The sequence below is a fragment of the Podarcis bocagei genome (genome assembly GCF_964188305.1).
Source record: "Podarcis bocagei genome assembly, chromosome: 12".
Lineage (NCBI taxonomy): Eukaryota > Metazoa > Chordata > Lepidosauria > Squamata > Lacertidae > Podarcis > Podarcis bocagei.
The window spans coordinates 33,902,598-33,924,257 of record NC_138137.1 but is presented as its reverse complement, the minus strand read 5'-3'; the positions used below and the strand labels follow the sequence as shown (position 1 = coordinate 33,924,257).

Genomic DNA, 21,660 nt, shown 5'->3' with positions numbered 1-21,660 from the left:
TATAGAATTAAATACCAGCTTTTTTCAAAAAGAAGAAGCATTCTATGTCATCATCCTACTTGCTAACTCTGTATTCAGTTAGACTAAATACTTTTAGATGACCACAAAAATATCCTGGGGATTGAAACATGATATGGAATTGCATTAACTGTTGTATTTCCAGTCTTACATTCAGCACTCATAATATTTATTCAAAGCCGAGAGAAACCTATGTAGGTAACGAGTGTTTCAGCTTTCTTTTATTAAGGATTTTGAATAAATGTTATTCATTCATTCGGCAAATCAGTCAACAGTTAAACACCACCATAAATCATAAAACACCACAACACTTTATGAAAATGCAAGCATAAAACAGACTCGCCAGTGCAGAGCAAAACCTAGGCAAATTCAACATCAAAAAGGCCAGGATAAATAACGTTTTTACCTGTCACTAAAACACATCAAAGTTATGCCAGGCAGACTTTGCTTTTCAAAGTTGGGGGAGCCAAAACAGAAAAGACCCTGTCACTGGTCACCATCCATCTAACTTTTGAGTGACTAGGGACCAAAAAACCAGTATCTGAGATTGGTTTTAATAGAGTGCATTGATGGAATAAGTTGAAGTATATGGCATTCTTGTTTTCCCACTCTAAGTTCATAATTTGAGGTGGCATACATGCAGTAGGAGGAACATTCCTTGCATTACTTTGGGTTTTGAGAAGAAAATAGTGTTACAGTCTCTTGTCCAAAGTAAAGTGCATAGCTTCAACATACATATTCACATCTTCTGTATCTTGTAGTGTTCCCCGCCCCCCCCCCCATCCCAAGAAAACTATACCCATTTTAAGGTCAGGTTGGATAAAATACTGTATCATCACTGAGATCCAAAGAGCTGCCTGAAGCATAGAATGCCCAGTTGATTTTGTTTCTTTGTTTACATTTTCTCTGAATAGCAGATACCCATGCCATAGCATAAATTACCCTTGAGAATCTCTTCAGTTCCGAGTGCTAGTATTTGAGAAAGACAAATACCACTTCGGGTGTACAGTTCTTTGAATGCCAGTCACTGCATATAATATCGAACAAGAACAGATTAATTACTCCCTGAAATAATGACCATCCAGGGCAATATTTTCAATAGAGGAATGAATGGTGTTACCGCATATAAGAAAGTGGAAGAATACCTTGAGCATATAGACAATTATTATTTATTAAAAATAAATGGTTCACAGCTTCATAACTGTAGTGGGTTTTTTTAATGTGATGAAAAGGGTCAGCAATAATCTTCCTGAAGAGAACAGATTAAATGATGTCCCATGTGGCAGTTTAGCAGCCGTACATATGATGTCACTCCTAAAAGTACAAGTAAATGACGTCATACATACGACCACCAAGCCACCACGCATTAAATGATTGTTATAAAAGGTGCATTACTATGGAGTAAAAAAAAAAAACAGATTTCTTTGAATGCTGGCAACCACTTTATACCTAAAAGATGATAGTCGTGTCTTTTAGATTGAAGCAACTGCCCCCACCGCGAATTAATATTAAGACTTGCTATATTGTATACTCTCAGAATAATTCATAACTAACAATCAACAGCAAAAGGTAATAGAATGGTAGAATTGGAAGGGACCATGAGGGTCACCCAGTTCCAAACCCCTACAGTGCAGGAATCTTTTGCCCAACATGGGGGCTTGGTCTTTATGACCAATTCTTTGGATGATGAAAATATCACACACAAATCCTGGGAAAAGAAGATCCTCCCCCCCCCCCCCAAATACTTCAGACGATGGGCAAGCATCCGAAAAGGCGCCTCTATCAATAATGCAGGCATAATATGGAATATCATTTTTTTGTGACCTTTAAAGCAGATGCCACATATCAGGTGAGTTTTCCTTCCAACCCTTTTAAAAAAACAGAGCAAGGCAGAAAATCTCTTAATGTCAAACAGAAGGCAAATCTCAAATACAAATTGTAGCTTGGTACGTTTTGTGCATCTTGTCACTACTCCCTCTTCCTCCCCATAATATTTAGCAGGAATGAATAGTCAATGAATCCTGAATGTCAAGTCAAGAGTTTCTGTGCCACAGGCGTGGGGAATTTCACTCCACAATGCCTGGGATTCAGGCAGTGAGAGCAGCACATCTGGAAGTATATAGAAAACTCAACAAGGAGCCCAGTCCCCGCCTAAAAGCAAAGTGGAGTCCAGCTCTGACCGGGGCAGAGGAAGGGGGGTCACCACTGAGGGGGGGTGACAAAATGCCGGGCGGCACTCACCGCAGGGCCTGCAGCGCGCCTGAGCCACTCGTCTGTCCTGGGAGTGACACAGTGGCTTGGGCGCTCGCAGGCTCTGCACTGCCCCAAACAGTCTGTCCGCCGCTGTCCCCCAAGCTGTAGGGCAGCTGAGAGGGCGGAGGTAGGCAGAGTCTGGAGGCCCCGCGGATCGTCCTGCCCCAGCTGGCCCTGCCCCTGGGCACAGGGCATGCACGCCACCCCAGGTGCCGGATCAGCTTGCTCCGCCACTGGCTCTGACAAACTGATTATAAGCTAACCTTCCATTCTTCCATGTGTCTCCATAAAAAGTAAAGGTAAAGGACCCTTGACAGTTAAGTCTAGCTGCGGACAACTCTGGGGTTGCGGCGGTCATCTCGCTTTACAGGCCGAGGGAGCCAGCGTTTGTCCACAGACAGATTTTCCGGATCATGTGGCCAGCATGATTAAGCTGCTTCTGGTGCAATGGGACACTGAAACCAGAGAAGTGCATGGAAACGCTGTTTACCTTCCCACCGGAGCGGTACCTATTTATCTACTTGCACTTGTGTCTCCATACAGTTTAATAAATAAAAATAAGTATTTTCTCCACACAAAAGAAACTTATTTCAGCTGAAAGGTACTGAACATGTGTGAATATATTAAGTGTATGGCAGTCATATTAGAGAAGCCTACAACTCACTGTCAATTTTTAAAAGAAGGATAAAGATATTAAACTACTCAACAGACATATTAAAATGAAACACTATTAAAAATCCTGTACCACAGGGAATCCTCACATTTACTAGGAAGTAAGCCTCACTGAGCTCAATGGAGCTTGTTACCATTCGGCAGAGATTGGGGCTGGTGCACAACCTTCGTAACAATACTATCATTCTTTTAAAAAAATCAAGATTACTTAGTTTTAACACTGTGCAGCTGATTTTTGATTTTTTTAAAAAAATACAGTTTAGGTAATTTTACTGCAGTGAAAACAGATCACATGTGGGTCCAACAAGCGCTACCTGACAAATGTGAATTATATTTTGCAAGTAATTCTAACCAATTATTGCTAGCTATAATTTAAAATTACACTGCACATTATCTAGTTCTCTACCACCAGCCTCAAGCATAATTATATTACTTTATCTTGTAATTTGTCCATGGAAAAAAGCAGGCTAAGAATGAACGAGGCTGTTGCACTACTGAATAACTGCTTTTAATCAGGTCTGCTAAAACCAACCAACCAACTACCCTTTCAACCAACCAACTACCCTTTCAGACTCATTTTATGTCCCAATGTCACTTCAGTCCTGTCACTCATATGATTAAGCAACTGAGTCTAAATTTTAGCTAGGGATTCTTTTCCTGCCCTATCTGAAAATATAAGGGATTGGACCTAAGACTTCCCACAAGTAATGTACGCTCTTGCCTTTCCTTAAGGAAGAGGGGTTCGTGAACTTAAGGTTGTAATCCTAACCTCACTTACTTGGGAGTAAAACCCACTGAATTTCAACAGCACTTACCTCTGAGTAGACATGGTTAGGCTTACACAATCACTCAGCTGTCACTCATGCCACCATTGCTGTATTCAAACACAGATACGGGGGGCTAACTCATGGGGGCCGAGCCTTTTTGGGCCTCCCATGTCCCCAAAATAAGGGGTGGATGAGGTTGAGTGCAGAGCCAAGCACGGTGTGGCTTCAGTGGCCGACTCCTCCTGCCACGGAGAAGAAGCAGGGAAGCAGCCCTTAACTGGTGGCAGGAGGACAAGAGCCTGCTGGCCACTGAGTGCTGCTGCCACATTCAGCTCTGGCACCGACTCCTCCAACATCCTGACAACCTGTGCACATCTTAGAGACATCGGGACTTCAGGACCCAACCCCACTCCCTGCATTTCTCCTTTGGAAGCTGGTGCCTCTGCATCAATAACTGGCTGAACAGGGGACCTTTTGCTTGCAAGGCAGAAGCTCTGCACTGAGCCATGGTTATTCCCCAAGTGAACCAGACCATTGCCTTACAAGTATTTCCCAAGAAAGGTAAAAAACAACCACCCAGGAGACCCCCGATCACTTCTGTTCATAGTCATTTGAATTGGTGAGCCTGATTTTAGAACAAAGTGAACTAGCACAATGCAAACAGTATCAATCCATTTCACAACAATACACATGCAATTCTAAAAGCCTTCTGTTAGTTTTTATTATGCAACTAGAAGTAATTTTGTTACGCAGTTTGCTTTTACTTACATTTAGTAGAATAATCAGTAAGAAGCAACCCTTGCTTTTTTTATCCATTGCAGATCCTTTCTGGAGCAATGTATCTCCCAGGCCCTACTGGGAATTAGAAAAACAACAACCGCTATCATTAGATTTTATTTATCAACACAATATCCTCATTAAAATGCATACAAGTTTCTTTCTTAAACACAGTGTGCATATTCAGGTGTTACCAGGAATGGCTAACACTTTTCATCCCAACTGCCACATTGAGGATTAGGCAACACGATGACCATATACATATGTAATAGACAATCTTTATAGAATTCCTTCAAACAATAACAAGTTCAAAATGAAATCTTAGACTCAGAGTCTCTGAAAGTCTTTGAATGAAGCGAGGTGCCAAACTTTGCAACACAGGCGTTTGTTTGGATACACTGAGGATTAGCCAGCGTGCAACACACTCACAAAACATAACCCACACATGCATATACACACAAGGAGACCATAGCTGTCCTTCCAGCCCAGCACTGCAATAGGGAGCGAAGTCTCAGCTTTTTTTTCTTTGCAAAATTTTTATTAGTTTTTACAATATCAATGACAAACAAAAACATAAAACAAACAAAACATAACAAACATAAATCATAACCTTATTGAAAATAACAGTTATTTACTTTGTAAAACGACTTCCTCGTTTCCCCTTAGTTGAATTTCATTGCATATCCTTATTACGGTTTCCCAAATCCCAATTTTAATACCCTTTAAATTAAACATTAACATTAACATCTTTAAATCTTCTTCTTGTATTAAACATATTATTTTATCAGTTAACATAGATACAATCCTAAGCCCTTTAAGTATCTGGACGCTATTTCCAGTTATTTTAGCTTAACAAATTTAACTAAATAATCATTAAATTTCTTCCATTCTTTGTGATGTTCCTCCTCCTTCTGGTCGCGGACTCTTCCGGTTGGATCGGCTAGCTCCATACAATCCATCATCTTCATCTGCCATTCTTCTACTGTTGGTAATTCTTGAGTTTTCCACTTTTTAGCTAACAAAATACGAGCCGCAGTTGTGGCATACAAAAATAGATTAACATCTTTCTTGGGCAATTCTGAACCTGTTATTCCAAGACGAAAGGCCTCTGGTTTCTTTATAAATGTATATTTCAATATTTTTTTCAATTCATTATAAATCTTTTCCCAGAAGTCTTTCACCTTGGAGCAGGTCCACCACATATGAAAGAATGTTCCTTCCTTTTCTTTACATTTCCAACATGTATTATCACAATTATGATACATCTTTGCTAATTTTACAGGTGTCAAATACCATCTATACATCATTTTCATAATATTTTCCTTTAACAAAGTACATGCGGTGAACTTCACCCCTTTCTTCCACAATCTTTCCCAGTCCTCAAACATTATGTTATGTCCTAAATCTCTTGCCCAATCTATCATCACTGATTTAACTTGTTCATCTTTCATATGCCAGTCCAGCAAAAGCTCGTACAATAAGTTTTTACCTTCAGTATCTAACAACTCCATCTCCAACTTAGATTTTTCCAAAGCAAAACCATTTTTCTTATCCACTTTATACAATTTGTTAATCTGGTGGCAATGTAGCCAATTTAGCTTATCTTTAATTTGCTCAAATGATCTTAATTTATAGCCTTCCTCTTCCTCTATTAATAAGTCATAATATCTCAACCATTTGGTATCCATATTTAATTTTTTCTGGGCCTTTGCCTCCATTGGTGAAAGCCATCTGGGCGTCTTTCTTTCTAAAAGGTCTTTGTATTTTATCCAAACATTATACAACGATTTCCTAATTATATGATTTTTAAATGCTTTATGGGCTTTTACTTTATCATACCACAAATATGCATGCCAACCAAACACATTATCAAATCCCTCCAAATCTAGTAAATCTGTATCTTCTAATTTCATCCATTCTTTAATCCAACAAAGTGCGGCAGCTTCAAAATAGAGAGAATCCCCCTCTTTCTTTAGAATCCGTAAGTAATTTGTATTTAATTCTGGGTTTCCTCCCCTGCCAGATAAATCTATAAAGAGCTTTTTGCCATTCTTTAAAACATTTCACATTGTCTATAATTGGGAGGGCTTGAAACAAAAAAAAGCATCTTTGGCAGCATATTCATCTTAATCACAGAAAGCCGGCCCATTAATGACAATTTTAAGTTAGACCACACCTCTAAATCTCTTTTAATTTCATTCCATATTTTCTCATCGTTATCCTTATACAAGGAGGGAAGTCTCAGCTTACGGTGCAAAGTTGCCTCTTTTACTTCCAGTGCGGCATCACAGCTAGGAGGTATTAGTGCTGAGGAAGTAGGAAACCTACAGATGCCCCAGAGGGAGAAGAGGTATCTGTGCAAGCCAAGGGCATGAGGAGGATGCATCCAGTTTTGGGTGTTCCATTGCAAGTGGCATGCCCATGAGTCATGGCTTTTCTACCCCTGCACTAAACTATAACTGAGTGTGATGAAAATGTGCTGAAGAAAACTTCAGACCTGCAGGCTCCCTCCTGTTGTTGTCCTCCTTCACCACAGCTGTGAGTGGGAGAACAGAAGCCTTTGCTTCTGCCTAATATTGCATGCTAAACAGTGGTTAATTTGAACTCTAAAGTGTGCTAATAATGGCTTGTTTAAATATGCCGACTTCATAACCTACGGTCTGAAGTTGATTAATTTCAAAGAAACCTTAGTGATTAACCACAGTTTGTTGTTGCTTTCAGGTGACACAACCATCCACCATTAATCTAAACTGGAAGCAATAGATTCTAAACTCCTCCTCACAGCAGCGGCAGAAGTACTGTCACACTAAACTATGGTTTAGCATAATGTCAACAGGTAGCCTGAACATGTGTGCACATTTTAAAAAATGACAATATAGGTGCCAAGAACGTTGTCCCAATATGGCACCTTAAAAGTTTTCTCATTAATTTTTCTTCATAATATGTAATTTGCTAAATATGTCAGTGAAGCACAGAATGTGAAATGCCATTTAAGCTAGCGTTGAGCTGAATTATCATGGCTTTCTATTTTCAGCATGTGATTTGCATGTTCAATGAGGGAGAGCCTTTAGTCAAGCGACTAAGCAAATTGCACACTAATAATAAAAATCCTCTTTATCCTAGTTCTAAACATCATAGTGTAGGCACAGCAATGAAAATGCTCCGAAAGGGGATCTTTAAAACTGAACTATTGGCCCACAGGGCTGATTCCAAAACAGGGAAAGCCACAGTACCCAGGGAAGTTATCTGACTCCACCATACCAAAGTTTTGGTATGCCTTTTTATATACTCTCTGTGAACCCGCCTCAACCACCAAAGTGACCAGAAACAGTCCCAATCCCAACTGCTTTCTGCAGACTTACGGCTATAGGAGAGGAAGGGCTTAGAGAGAGTATAAAAAAGGTCTGTACAACTTTTGCTCAAGGATTTTTCCAAGTTTAATCAGAGAAGCTCAAAGACTGCATAGCTCCCAAAGACATGAAAATTCTGCGGGTTGCACCCTATGGGATAACTTGGGTACCATACAGTTCCCAGTAGCCACGAAACCCAGTATTAGTGGAGGTATTACGCAGATCTCTCTGCTGCCCTAATATACAATTCTGAGTTTGTATTGTACATTGCTTTGTTGTTGTTTAGTCGTGTCCGACTCTTCGTGACCCCATGGACCAGAGCACGCCAGGCACTCCTGTCTTCCACTGCCTCCCGCAGTTTGGTCAGACTCATGTTTGTAGCTTCGAGAACACCATCCAACCATCTCGTCCTCTGTCATCCCCTTCTCCTTGTGCCCTCCATCTTTCCCAACATCAGGGTCTTTTCCAGGGAGTCTTCTCTTCTCATGAGGTGGCCAAAGTATTGGAGCCTCAGCTTCAAGTATTGGAGCCTCAGCTTCACGATTGCTTTAAGTGTGGCTTTTAATTTATTGTACCACCAAACACCTGACTTCAAAGCGAGAGGAAAATATGCAAGTTACAATGTTATCCTAAATGCGTAACTTGCAACTACATTTGGGGATTTCAAAAAATAATAATGTAATACCAAGTGTGCGAGAGGCAGGGTTAGTATTCATCATGGCATGCGGAGAGGGGCATTTAACCCTTCACACCCCAACTGCAATCATCATAAAATCCATCCCACCACAAGCCTAGGGAGCTGGGGACCCACTGGGCTGGTTTTTGTCACAACAGTGACTAGAGCGTTGATGTAGTTTGTAGGTGTGCATGACGGCATAGTCCCATCCATTTCTTCGGCTGGATGCACTGCAGACCACTCCTTAGTAACCGTGGTTAGGATTGCAACCTGAATAATCTTGAAACCAAATAATACGTTTTTATTGGCTCACAAGTAAGGTAAGCTGCTCCTCACCCCCACCCCCGCTTTGTTCTTAAAAATAAATAAGTAAATTTGTGCTACATGCTCTTTAAGATCACTGGTGCAATAAAATAGTCTAGTAATGTACGTTTTTATGTCTTTAAAGCAGTATGTTCCACATACTTAATTTTTATAACAGTTAATGTTCAGTTATTAAGCCTTTAAGGATACTATTAAATTAAATCACAGTAATATTTCATAACACTTTTTATAACCTGTTCTGGGGGAATGGTCCAGCCAAAGTGAAGCACTTCTAAGCCGCCATGATTTGTGAGACAGCTTAAAGCACATGCATAACACATCCAGAGAAATCAATGGGGTTTTTCTTTTTTTTAAGTGCTTAACTTTGAACAGATGTGTCCCTAGCTACTACTTGTCAAATACTTATATATATATTTGCAGCAGTGAGGCAGGTGTATTCAGTCAAGTGTATTCAGCGATGTGCACATGGAGTTCCTGCATGTTTTGGATCTCTTGTTTACTTCAGAAGAAGATGTAGAGCAGGCATAGGCAAACTATGGGCCCCCCCCCAGATGTTTGGAACTACAATTCCCATCATCCCTAGCTAACAGGACCAGTGGTCAGGGATGATGGGAATGGGAATTGTAGTCCCAAACATCTGGAGGGCGGGAGTTTGCCTATGCCTGATGTAGAGCAAGGAGGGGGAACCTGTTACTCTCCAGATGTTGTTGGACTTCAGTTCCCATCAGCCCCAGCCAGCATGGTCCATGATCAGGGATGATGGGAGTTGGAGTCTACCAACATCTGGAAGGCTGCAGATTCCCCATCCCTGAAGTTGAGAGAAGCATGCAAAGACAGCTGATGACATGGAATGCTGAGAAATAAATATCACCCACCCCACCTCTGAGCAGGAAGTGAGGTCTATGGGACCTGGTGCTTTTTAGTGGCAGACATGATGAAGCAGTTGCAGAAGCATGGAAGCTCATGGGTCATGAGATACATGGCTGCTGACTGGCCAGCAGCACTTAGCGCATCAGATCACCCTACTATTCCTCCAGCCACCAGTACTTTCTCCATGGAAGTGAACAGGGCAGGGGCAGGAATGAAACATTTGTATTCACATCGGGCTATCCAAACAGGGATTGATACTAGCATCACAGTCCTAAAATCACTCTTCACCAAACTGGCCTTTAGCTGCTTCAGACTACAATAGTAATCAGCCTTAGGCAGCAGGTCATGGTGGCTGAGGATAATGGGAGTTGTAGTTCAAGACTTCCGGAGGGCACCATGTCGGCAAAGATTCTGGCAATTTACAAATCCTAAAAGAAAGTTGGAAGAAGTGGCATGGGGGTGCCATAGGTGACTGAAGGGGGCAAAATTTGGGATAAATCTACAATGAAAATAATCTCAGGGTAGTCAAAAGAAGGCACGTTCAAAATAGTAATTCAGTGTCATTACCCCTGTAAGATTAGCTCCTATATTAAAAATTTTGCTACAGATTTGGGGTAAGGGCACCTATAACTGAGTTAATGAATGTTAGAAACTGATAAACGGTATAATTTAAATAATATTTGGGAATTGAAGGGAAAAATACACGCTGCAGCAGTTCTCTTGAACTGTGCCAAACATGGAAATTTCTAGGTTTATCCTATGCAAACTAGCCTGGCAGGGCTGGTTGAATGCAAGCCATGAAACAATGGCTAGTTATCGACTTTTCAAAGAATAAGGATCCTTGGGTCTGTGCAAAACAAAGTTGCCGTGGTTATTGTGGGTGGATAAAAGTTTAGGATTTAAAACTGGGGTGGGGGGGGGAGAGGCTGTGCCCACAGGAACAAAAGTGTCCTTTTACAGAGGCTTTGAGCAAGGTGTTCTGGGAACAAGGAGGAGGAAATAGGCAGAGTTGATGCGAGGCAGAGACCATGCATGGCAGAACCACCTTGGCGGGCTGGGACAGAGGCACGGGAATGGTGTGCTGCTGTAGGGAACGAAGCCCTCTCGAGAAGTAATGCTGTGAACTCTCTTCTTCTCTCTAGACCCAGGAGTATACAGTGGTACCTCAGGTTACAAACGCTCCAGGTTACAGACTCCACTAACCCAGAAATAGTACCTCGGGTTAAGAACTTTGCTTCAGGATGAGAACAGAAATCGTGCGGTGGCAGCGGGAGGCCCCATTAGCTAAAGTGGTACCTCAGGTTAAGAACAATTTCAGGTTAAGAACGGACCTCCAGAACGAATTAAGTTCTTAACCAGAGGTACCACGGTATAGGTGTAAAATAAACCATATACCTTAAAACACTACAGTCTCTACTGTGCCTGAATTCCCAACAGAAACATAACCCTGATTATGCACCTATGACCCCCTAGAATTCTGCTACCGCTTGGGGGTGGCTTCGCAGAAGTTGTCCACTTAAGTGGGGATATTTAGGGGACAAAAAAAAAAAAAAGGATGGACATGATGTCAAGAAGCTTGTTTCAAAGGTCAATACAAAATAAAGATGACAATCTCAAATTTAGTAATAGCATCCTTCCAGTATATTTTGAAATATAATTGCATTCATTTAGAGCACTTCCTGACATTTAATTTACAACAAATTAGCAAAAGTCAATCTATGCTTGGAAGGTTCTATATAAATGTTTGTTTTTGTTTTTAAATTAAATGGTGAATTTTAACCTCAGTGCGACATATATTTTTCTGCGTGTACAATTTAAAAATTAATAGAGCGAGCCATGTCAGGAGCTGTAAAAAATGTTTAATGGGCTGTTTAGCAAAGTGATGATTTTGTCCTAATTGAAACTGGGAATTGTTTCTGTCATGTTAGATCAAAGCTCTGAGAATAAGCAGGTCTTAATTCCTAGTGGCTGGGCCTGCATGGGCGGAAATAACTAGATCTGTGATGTGTTGCTCCAATTAGAGTTCTTGCTTTCATCTCTGCTAAATGATGGGAATATAAGGTTGAGTGTTTTGCCAGATATCAAAAGATTTCCTTAACTCAGCTAAATTTCCCAGGAGCAGAATGGGAAAGCTAATTTTAAATTATATAGAGAAGTGGCAATATTAAAGCCATGTCTTTTTCTGGCTTGGTCTTTTTTTTTAAATCTATACGAGTTGGGGAAGGACATAGATTGGCTTTTACGTTCATTTAAAAATGACTGATTAAGTGAGTAAAGTCTGCTTATGTACCCTACACAATCAGAGTTCTACCACCTGCCTGAGAGCTACCTGCTACCTGTATGGTTCCTATCTGCCCGATTCCTGCTATCTGCCTGTTGGCCCTAAGGTCTATCTTCCTGCCTCTTGGGCCTGAGCACCTGACAACTAAGCTGTTTGAAACCAAGGTATGACTGTATTTCATTTTGTTGTTATGTATGCCTAATGAACTGAACAATACCATCAGCAGCTATGTGGACTGCTGAGACCATTTATGTTGGCCTTTTGGTAAATAAATTTTTTGCTCACTTTTAAGGTTTTCCCCGGGCCTTTCATAATCCGTGCACTCAGAAATTAGCACCATACATCTTACAAAATATATAAAGGCAGACTAATATTATCCATTCCGGTTGTTTTGCTTTGCTTTGGTTCTTACGTGATTGGTAGCTTTGAAATACATGCTAAAGAAAACCATTAACTTTTCCAGCAATGCTGTATCAAAATGGAGAGCAAAACAGTGGTTTGTTCTCGAATGTTTTGGTTCCCGAATGCCGCAAACCCGTAAGTGGCTGTTCTGGTTTGCAAACTATTTTTGGAAGCTGAACATCTGACATGGCTTCCGTGCCTTCCGATTGGCTGCAGGAGCTTCCTGCAGCCAATCAAAAGCTGTGCTTTGGTTTATGAATGTTTTGGAAGTTGAATGGACTTCCGGAATGGATTCCCTTCAACTTCCAAGGTACGATTGTAAAAGACAAAACATAACCCATCATGAGACAATGATAAACAGCTAAAAATCATTATTAAAAACCACAGACAAAATGTAACCCCTTTAACAATCCTGGGTAAAAAAAAAGGAAAGATTTAACCTGGCACTGAAAGAATTGTAAAGTTGATGGCCACCAAGTCTCTCTCTAGGGAGTGTATTGCAATATACAGAAACAGGCCCTCACCTTCATGCATCAATGATGTCATCATGTGATTAACAGTTGGATGGCCATGCTCACCTATCAAATTTGGCCCATGATGCTGATCCTGATCAGGATTGGGCCTGAGAAGCCATTTCTGTAATACCAGCCCCCTGGCTACTGAAGCAGCAGCAGCAAGCACACAAGAAATGCACTTCACAAGGAATTTACCTTGCTCAGAAACCCAACTAGCTAAAGATGCTGAGCTACAATTAAAGGTAAAGGTAAAGGTAAAGGGACCCCTGACCATTAGGTCCAGTCGTGACCGACTCTGGGGTTGCGGCGCTCATCTCGCTTTACTGGCTGAGGGAGCCGGCGTTTGTCCACAGACAGCTTCCGGGTCATGTGGCCAGCATGACTAAGCCGTAGTGGCAAACCAGAGCAAAACACGGAAACACCGTTTACCTTCCCGTCGGAGCGGTACCTATTTATCTACTTGCACTCTGATGTGCTTTTGAACTAGGTTGGCAGGAGCAGGGACCGAGCAATGGGAGCTCACCCCATTGCGGGGATTTGAACCGCCAACCTTCTGATGACAAGTCCTAGGCTCTGTGGTTTAACCCACAGTGCCACCCGCGTCCCTTACTGAGCTATAACTACTGGGCATCCATAAGGTGCTGTGCAATAGCTGATCAGCTGCAGAAACTCTTGGGATCTAGATAAGCTTCTCCAGTAGTGTAAGAGCTCTGGCCAAGTCCATGAATGGCTTGCCTGCCATTTCAGAAACGTGCAATGCCCAGGTTGCCAAAATAGGCCTGGGCACATTGAACAAGTGTGCCAACAAGCCAAAGTGAAATTGGCCTTCCTCAGAAGTAGCACAGTGGAAAGGAAAGCAGATCAAGGGCACAAAGCAGCAGTACATGCACTGCACAGATGTCTTCTACATCTGGCAACACAGAGGAGGCAATTAACTATATCCAGCCAGGAGGACAAAGACATTGCAGTGGATCAACATTACCAGAACCCCTCTATCCTAGCACTGCTTTACCAAAGGGAAAGACTAGGTGGAGGAGCATATTTGATCTTCCTAACAATTACATGTGCTTCATGGAGAAACAAGGCTGCTTTTGACAATAAAAAGAAACAAACAAAAACAGAGCGAGGAGGGAAGGGGTTGACTGCCATTCACTATGCCAAGAGCTTTTTCTCACATGCTGGGAAAATGTACCAAAGGATAATTTATCAGTCCCTTTGGCTTTTTGCTGCTCCTGCCTGCAGATCTAATTCACATTCTCTCACTTACCTTGGCTTCATCCTATCATGCCGCAGCCATTCATACATGATAAATATAGAAGCGGCTAATCTAAGATCTGCTTTGCCCAGCCCATACATTAAGTCTTAGCATGCTGTTTGCCCTTTTATAAACGTTCAAATGTCGTAATAGTAGTAATCAAGGTTGTCCCACTCCTAGGGATTTCAAAAGACAACAATTTGTATTTCCATATGGTAATTTGTATGCAGCAATTTGCCACCGGCAGTCTGATGTTCGGCAAAGGCAGAAATCAGGCTAATTAGCATCACACACACCCGTCAAGCAATACCTAACCTTGAAAGGTGGCAGGGGCCAGCCCCAGATGGCTTGCTGCCTGAGGCAGTTTTCTCACTTTGCCTAATGGTAGGGCAGGTTTCAAAGGATGGCAACCAAAGGTATGCCAAGGCAGGCAGGCAAACAGGAGGAATAGGTACAGGAAAAATATGTCTTCAACTGGCTGCTGAACAGAAAAGTCAGCAAGGTGAAATGTCTTGACATATGGAGCTCCATCTCTGAAGATGCACATAGTGCCACCACTTGCCTTTCCTTCAAATTCCTCCTATAAGCCTACCTTTCCTGGACAGCTTTTGCCTTAGCCTCATCTGGGAATGAGGACTGAGAGGATGTGTGCGTGTTGTTGTCTTTCTGTTGTGCTTAAGTGTCAAACAGTTCCAAAAAAACAATGCAGAGGAGTACACTGTTAAACTATACAAACTGTACAATTTAAAGGGCAAATAATGATAACTATAAACGGCTGCTGTTACTATTATTTACTTAGCTAAACAGGGATTCTAGCATTTTGCTAATCTCTTTTCCACATCCTCAAAACATTTAAGTTTTGCATTGGTACTCCAATGACAGAGTGTGGCGTGGCTTCTGGCATCAGGATTATGCAGAGCACCCTTCCATATAGCATCTGTCTGAACAGAAGGGGAATTTCAAATTAATTTGGCATTTGAAACAAAGAAAGGCCTCAAGTAATAAATCATTAGCATGTCTTTATATAATGCTTTTAGCACAATACATAGGTTGATGTTGCATTTATTATCCCCACTGCTTTGCACCATACCACATTTGGCAAGGCTCGATCTTCAAATTTTATTTTTAAAGACAGCACCTGAAGGAGACACACACTTCAGTGCATTTAAGGATCTTCATAAATTATTTCAGATTTCAGGAACCAGAAATGTGAAAATGAGGCTCATATCCTAATAACACTTGGACATATGTCTCAGTGTAATCAGTGTGACCTTCTTCTGACTAAACATAGTTCAGTCTGGGGAACTCCAGATATTAGTGACTTTATATTGTTATCTTAAAAAACACATCCATATGAAATGTATCACAGCTGTGAATGAAACTAATTGCAGACATGGTCTCTGATTGCAAGCCAGCAGGACAGTAATCAAAAAAGTTCTTTTCAACTGGTAATGTTCAATTAGAATATAATTTTCTGCAACAGCCATAAGGGAACTCCCCCACCCCTTCTATTTCTGCCGCTCACAAAAGAAGATGGATCGTAAAATAAAATTAAAGGTAAAATCAAATAAAGGCTTTGGCTGCAATCATGCTAAACCAGGCATAGGCAAACTCAGTCCGCCAGATGTTTTGAGACTACAGTTCCCATCATCCCTGACCACTGGTCCTGTTAGCTAGGGATGATGGGAGTTGTAGTCCCAAAACATCTGGAGGGCCGAGTTTGCCTAGGCCTGCGCTAAACCATAGTTTAGTGCAGCATGCAAGAGCAGATGAACCACAGAGAGCCTCAGGCAAGCACACTCCTCCACCCAGATGCTGCTGAACTACAACTCCCAGCAGCCCCAGCCACAATGGCCAATGGTTAGGGATGATGGGAGTTGTTGCCCAACAACACCTGGAGGGCACCATTTTGACTACCCCTATTTTATGAAATATTGTAGGGTGGAGCTTTCTGCCACAAAGCTTCTTCCTTTCCTTCATCAGGGCCCCTGTTTTTTTCTGAGGTTCATAATCCTGTAGAGAGAGCTATTGTAATACAGTGGTGCCTCGCAAGACGAAATTAATTGGTTCCGCAAGTTTTTTCTTCTTGCGAGTTTTTCGTCTTGCGAAGCACGGTTTCCCACAGGAATGCATTGAAAATCAATTAATGCGTTCCTAGGGAAACCGCTTGCCAGGCTGGCGGTGCGGAGAAGGGCTTTTCTCCGCACCGCAAGCCTTCAGGACAGGTACGGGAACAGAGGGGAAGGCGCGCAGTGCTTTCCCTCTGTTCCCGGGGCTTGCGTGGGAGGAGGGTTTTTCCTCCCCACCGCCAACATTCAGAACAGCATTCTGAATGTTGGCGGTGGGAAGGAAAACCCTCCTCCCACCCCAAGTCTTCAGGAAAGCCATCCGATGCTGCGCGGCAGGAGGAGGCGTTCCCCCCCGCCCGGCATCGGAGCTTCGTTCCGATGCCGCGCGCCGGGAGGAGGCGTTTCCTCCCCCGCCCGGCATTGGAGCTTCGTTCCGATGCCGCGCGCCGGGAGGAGGCGTTCCCCCCCCCGCCCGGCATCGGAGCTTCGTTCCTATGCCGCGCGCCGGGAGGAGGCGTTCCCCCCCCCCGCCCGGCATCGGAGCTTCGTTCCAATGCCGCGCGGGGGGGAGGCGTTCCCCCTCCGCCCGGCATCGGAGCTTCGTTCCGATGCCGCGGGGGGGGAAAGAAGGCATCCCCCCCGCCCGGCATTGGAGCTTCGTTCCGATGCCGCGCGGCGGGAGGAGGCGTTCCCCCCCCGCCCGGCATCGGAGCTTCGTTCCGATGCCGCGCGGCGGGAGGAGGTCCGAGGACAGTGGGGAAGACGCGCTGCGCTTCCCCGCTGTCCCGGAGATTTCCCTATGGGCTGTCGTCTTGCGAGGCAAGCCCATAGGGAAATTCGTTTTGCGAAGCGCCTCCAAAACGGAAAACCCTTTCGTCTAGCGGGTTTTCCGTCTTGCGAGGCGCTCGTCTTGCGGGGTACCACTGTACAGACATTCAACTAAATGCATGCAAGGAGAGGCTAGTTCTGCCAGACCCAGACACACAGCTTCACTCCCCCTAGTTATGCTATGAAAATTTGGCTGCCCTCTTTTCTGTTTATCGCTGGGTTAAAACTGAGCACCATTTCATGCTCTAGCCTTCCTTAGCCATTTGTCTGGGCCATAGGGTGAACCTCTGCTGTTGCGACTAGGAATCTCTGATCCCTTGAATTTGGGGCACTAAAAGGGCATTCAGAATCAATTCTACTTTGTAGTTCATAAGAGGTATTCAATACCTGATATTCCATACACAATACAGAGGGGCAGGAAAAGCAAGAACAATGGACTATGTCTGCACATTTGAAAAGGCCTGGAGTTTATGCCTTGCCTGATAAAACACTATTTTGTAGATACTGTGGTCTGCTGTGAATTAGCACCACAGTGTTTGAGTGCTAATTTTTAAGCAGTGGGAAAGTAATATCTTGACTGTGCAGAATTAGAAAATGCACACGCTCTATCAAAGCACATGGCGGCCTTTTGCTGAGTATTTTAAGTTGGCATCTGGTTTTATTAACCTGTTTGTTTTATTTTAAATTTGCTCTGTTGTTTCTGTTATTGTGTTGCTTTTTAATTTATTGTGATAACCCATCTTGTGAGGACTCCACCCTGAAAGACAGATTAAAATGTTTTGACTAAACTAGAACATAACTAAAACACAGGAAACTAGAGTTATACATTGTTACAGTGGAACCTTGGGTTGCAAACGTGATCTGTGCGGGAGGCACGTTCGCAACCCACAGCGTTCGCAACCCACAGCACTGCGTCTGCGCATGCGCAGGTTGCAATTTGGCACTTCTGCGCATGCACCAAAACCCGGAAGTAACCCGTTCTGGTACTTCTGGGTTCGGTGCAGTGCGCAACCCAAAAATGCATAACCTGAAGAGTCTGTAACTCGAGGTACCACTGTACTTGCATAGCACATTACTACAACAAACACTCTCTGGTTTGGGAAAGGAAGGAACAAAATGAAAGTCTTACTCACACATTACACAGAACGCAGGTACAAGTTGCCTCTGCACATGTGTGTGTTTTTGTGAAAGACTGTTGATCAGCTCAACTACTGTGTACACAGTACACAAGCTGTACACTCTTTGAACATTGCAAGTGAATGACTGTACGGTTGTTCAGTTCAATTATTCATGTCACAGGTACAGAGATGACCTGTCTTGAATGCACCATGGGGAACGTCCCCAAAGAGCTCTGCCATGAAGAAATATATGCATGCCAACTGTAATGACTACCATGACTACATGGCCTCTGTGCGGCCACAACCTTGAGTCTGATTTTGTCACTCTTTTCCGTAGCTGGCACAAATGCCTAGACATGTCCCCAATGGACAAGAAAGAGCGGGTGGTAGACAGCTTCATGGGAAGCGACACCAGGAAGTGAGTTTTCTACACACCCTTTCTGTGCATTTTGCTCTCCCGGGCCTCCTTTGCTAGCATCCCTGGGCAAATCAAGATGGCTTGTTTCTTGAACATTCATCCTGATTTGCTAGCAAAAAGCTTAAGGAGATGCTATTTGAAGTCCTCTCTTAACTGCGCATCCACTGTGATTTATTTGTTGGAACGTTATGGAACACTGAACATTCATGGGCATTTGCTTGTGCTGAGGTTATATACCTTCCCATCAAACAGTCATTTATTCCACACTTTCCTTGTCACTTTCCTATCTGCAATAACAACAACAACAATACCACACACACAGAATTTGTGTGCCACAGCAATTTAATTGTACAAATCTAAATTTCCGTTATGCATTTGAATCCTGCCTGAAAAATACTGACCATCTAGAGGCAACCTGTGTCCATATACCCATGATCCAGGTTTGTGTCTTTCTCCCTGTGCCCCTCTGTGTTCATATTACCGCAGAGAAAATGTAGACAATTTCCTCAATGGACAAAAGAAAAAAAAAGGTTCTGCTTCAGAAGCACTCTTACTTCTGCAGCTGTTAGCTTGCAAGACCCCAGAGAGTGGGGAACTGTACTCATTTTGAGAGGCCTCCTCATCAAAATACAACACGGAGCTCAGCTCACTCCAGAGGGTTTTAAATCAATCAACAGTACACGCCTGATGACTATACGTCACTTCAAATGCAGGAACGGCTTATGTCTACACCAATGCTCACGCTATCGCTTCCTTGAAATGTCATTCCAGGAGGCAATCTCCGACCTAGTTACCAGGCTGCTTTCCAGGGTTTGGTATTGGAGATAACAATATTCTTCCTCCTGAGAAGGTGAGATGAACTATGAGAACCCAATAACAACACAGCAGATATGACTCCCAGTTGCAGGGCAGAGTGCGAGATAAACAGCTGCTTTCTGATCTGCATGTAAATTTGTAACTCCCTTCATTTTGGTATCTCAGAGGGGTAGAGAGCTTAAAGCCTTTGGCAATGCTGCCTTATTCAGGCATTATTTGAGAGCAAGTGTAGAGTGTCGGACTAGGCCCTTGGAGACAAGGCCTTGGATCCCCACTTGGCCCTGAAGCTCACTGGGTGACCTTGGGCCAGTCACTCAGATTAATCTACCTCACAAAGTTATTGTGGGGATTAAATGAGGAAGGGGCAGTGGCGTAGCGTGGGTTGTCAGCACCCGGGGCAAAGCAAGTAATTTGCACCCCCTAACCCGTGGATTTTAGCACTTGAGTGCGAGCGCGCCAGATGTTGCGCCCGGTGCGGCCGGCCCCCCCTGCACCCCCCACGCTACGCCACTGGGAAGGGGAGAATCTCCATGGAGAAAAAGGTGCACACTTTGTCCAGATATATGCATTTTTGAACATGTCATTCAATGAGATAACTTCAGAGAAGTCTGAATTTTGAAGGAAGATTGTGTTTTGGTTTACACACTGCTCCAAGAATGTAAATTAAGTAGTTCCTCATTAAAATTCAAATAAAATCAGATTTCCCCTCCATTCCCAACCCTCACTATTTGATTCCTCATAATTTCCCAGAACTTTTTCTTCTTCTTTTCCTTCCTACCACATGCAGTAAAAATCCTCGCCTTTTTACTGGCATTCTAACATGTAGCTGGATAGTTTTTATTTTATTACTGCTGGGGTAATTGTGCCATCTGCACATTATTGTATAGCAAATCAAATATGTACTGCCATATTCAAAGGGAATCTAAGCGCACTATTCCAAAGCTTTCCCCATACATTCATTGGGGTGCTTTTGCCTACATCTTGAGCCCATTTAATCATGGAGTCATTTGCCTGTTCTCATTCCACACTGTACTTCCAATAATTTAAAGTTCTTCTGCAGTTTGAAATTTCTATAGCATATTGCCTACGTTATTTTCAAAGAAAATATTATGCATGTAAAACACTTTCTTACACCGTCATTCTGGCAGATCCATAATAGTCAGATGTTTTACTATTATGACATATCTATGAAGTGGGCAAAAGATCGGCAATACACAACGGAGCGCAGTAAGAATCCAGTTTAATTTCTAGACTCCACTCAGCAGGTGCTGTTAAGAATTTATGGCTGAGTTCCAGTTTTACTATGGATTTAAATCCCATTTATACTAGGCTCATGTCCATTTATATGCTAATATTTATGATATAATCATTTCTTTATGGATGCTGAAACTACCCTTTATAAACTATGCCTGGTGTAGGGGAGTGGGGGGGGGGGGGTAACAGGGCACGGCAAAAGGAGTAAGAAGGCAGTACAAATTAAGGGAAATGTTGCCAACTGGAGCAGCCTGTCAGTATATAATTAAAATCAAATGCAAATTAGCACCGAAAGTTAGACATTAATGCTTCACTGCAGAAACCATTAGTATTGTATTTAGTCCTGTGAGATGGCTGAATGATAGAATAGAAGCAACAGATTTAATAGCCTTTCCTTTTTAAAATGATTTTGGGCCTGATTTTGTCAAAGTTAAGTGCTTGCAAGTCGTGCTGGTTTTACTGGAAGTTAAGAACTCTCAGCTATTATAAGATTGCAGTCCTCTATCCATCTACCTGGAAGCAAGCGCCATCAATGGGTTTTATCCAATGCTCATCAAACTCAAAGGAGACCTCTTGAAATTAATGAGCATTGCTAAATTAGGTCCATTAATTGCATGCGTAAACATGAATGGGACAGACACCAATTCCAAAAGGCATCCAACTGCAGACAAAAAATGTAAGGGAAACCATTATTTTATGGTATTGATTATGGTGCCTATGTTTTACTGACCACTGTTTGGGGAATTGAAAAATATAAATGATATGGGGAAAGTAGTGTTAACATTCCCATTGACATGCTGTGGTCCCAGATTTGTTTAGCTCCCCATGGTTGCTTTCTGTAAAAGACAGACAGCAGGCAGTTGTAACCATGCACACACTTTCAAGTGCATGTTTAATATAGCATGCAGTATAACCCAAATGCAGAAACAAATGACAGGTAGGTCAACTGCTGCTTCCACTGGTATTCAGATTTAAAAGAGATGGATATGCAGTATGC

General features: G+C 42.7%; 1 protein-coding gene across 4 annotated transcripts in view; it reads right to left on the bottom strand.

Annotated features, from left to right (window-relative positions):
* Nucleotides 1-21,660, bottom strand: part of CALCR (calcitonin receptor) — a 158,032-nt gene that overhangs the window by 73,111 nt on the left and 63,261 nt on the right. For 2 of the 4 annotated variants that reach the window (XM_081163087.1, XM_081163088.1), the window contains exon 2: nt 4,479-4,565. In XM_081163087.1, the coding sequence (XP_081019213.1) occupies nt 4,479-4,526 (48 nt within the window). In that variant the 5' untranslated portion in view covers nt 4,527-4,565. The remainder of the gene's footprint in view (nt 1-4,478; nt 4,566-21,660) is intronic. The other 2 variants (XM_081163086.1, XM_081163089.1) reach the window with 1 other exon arrangement.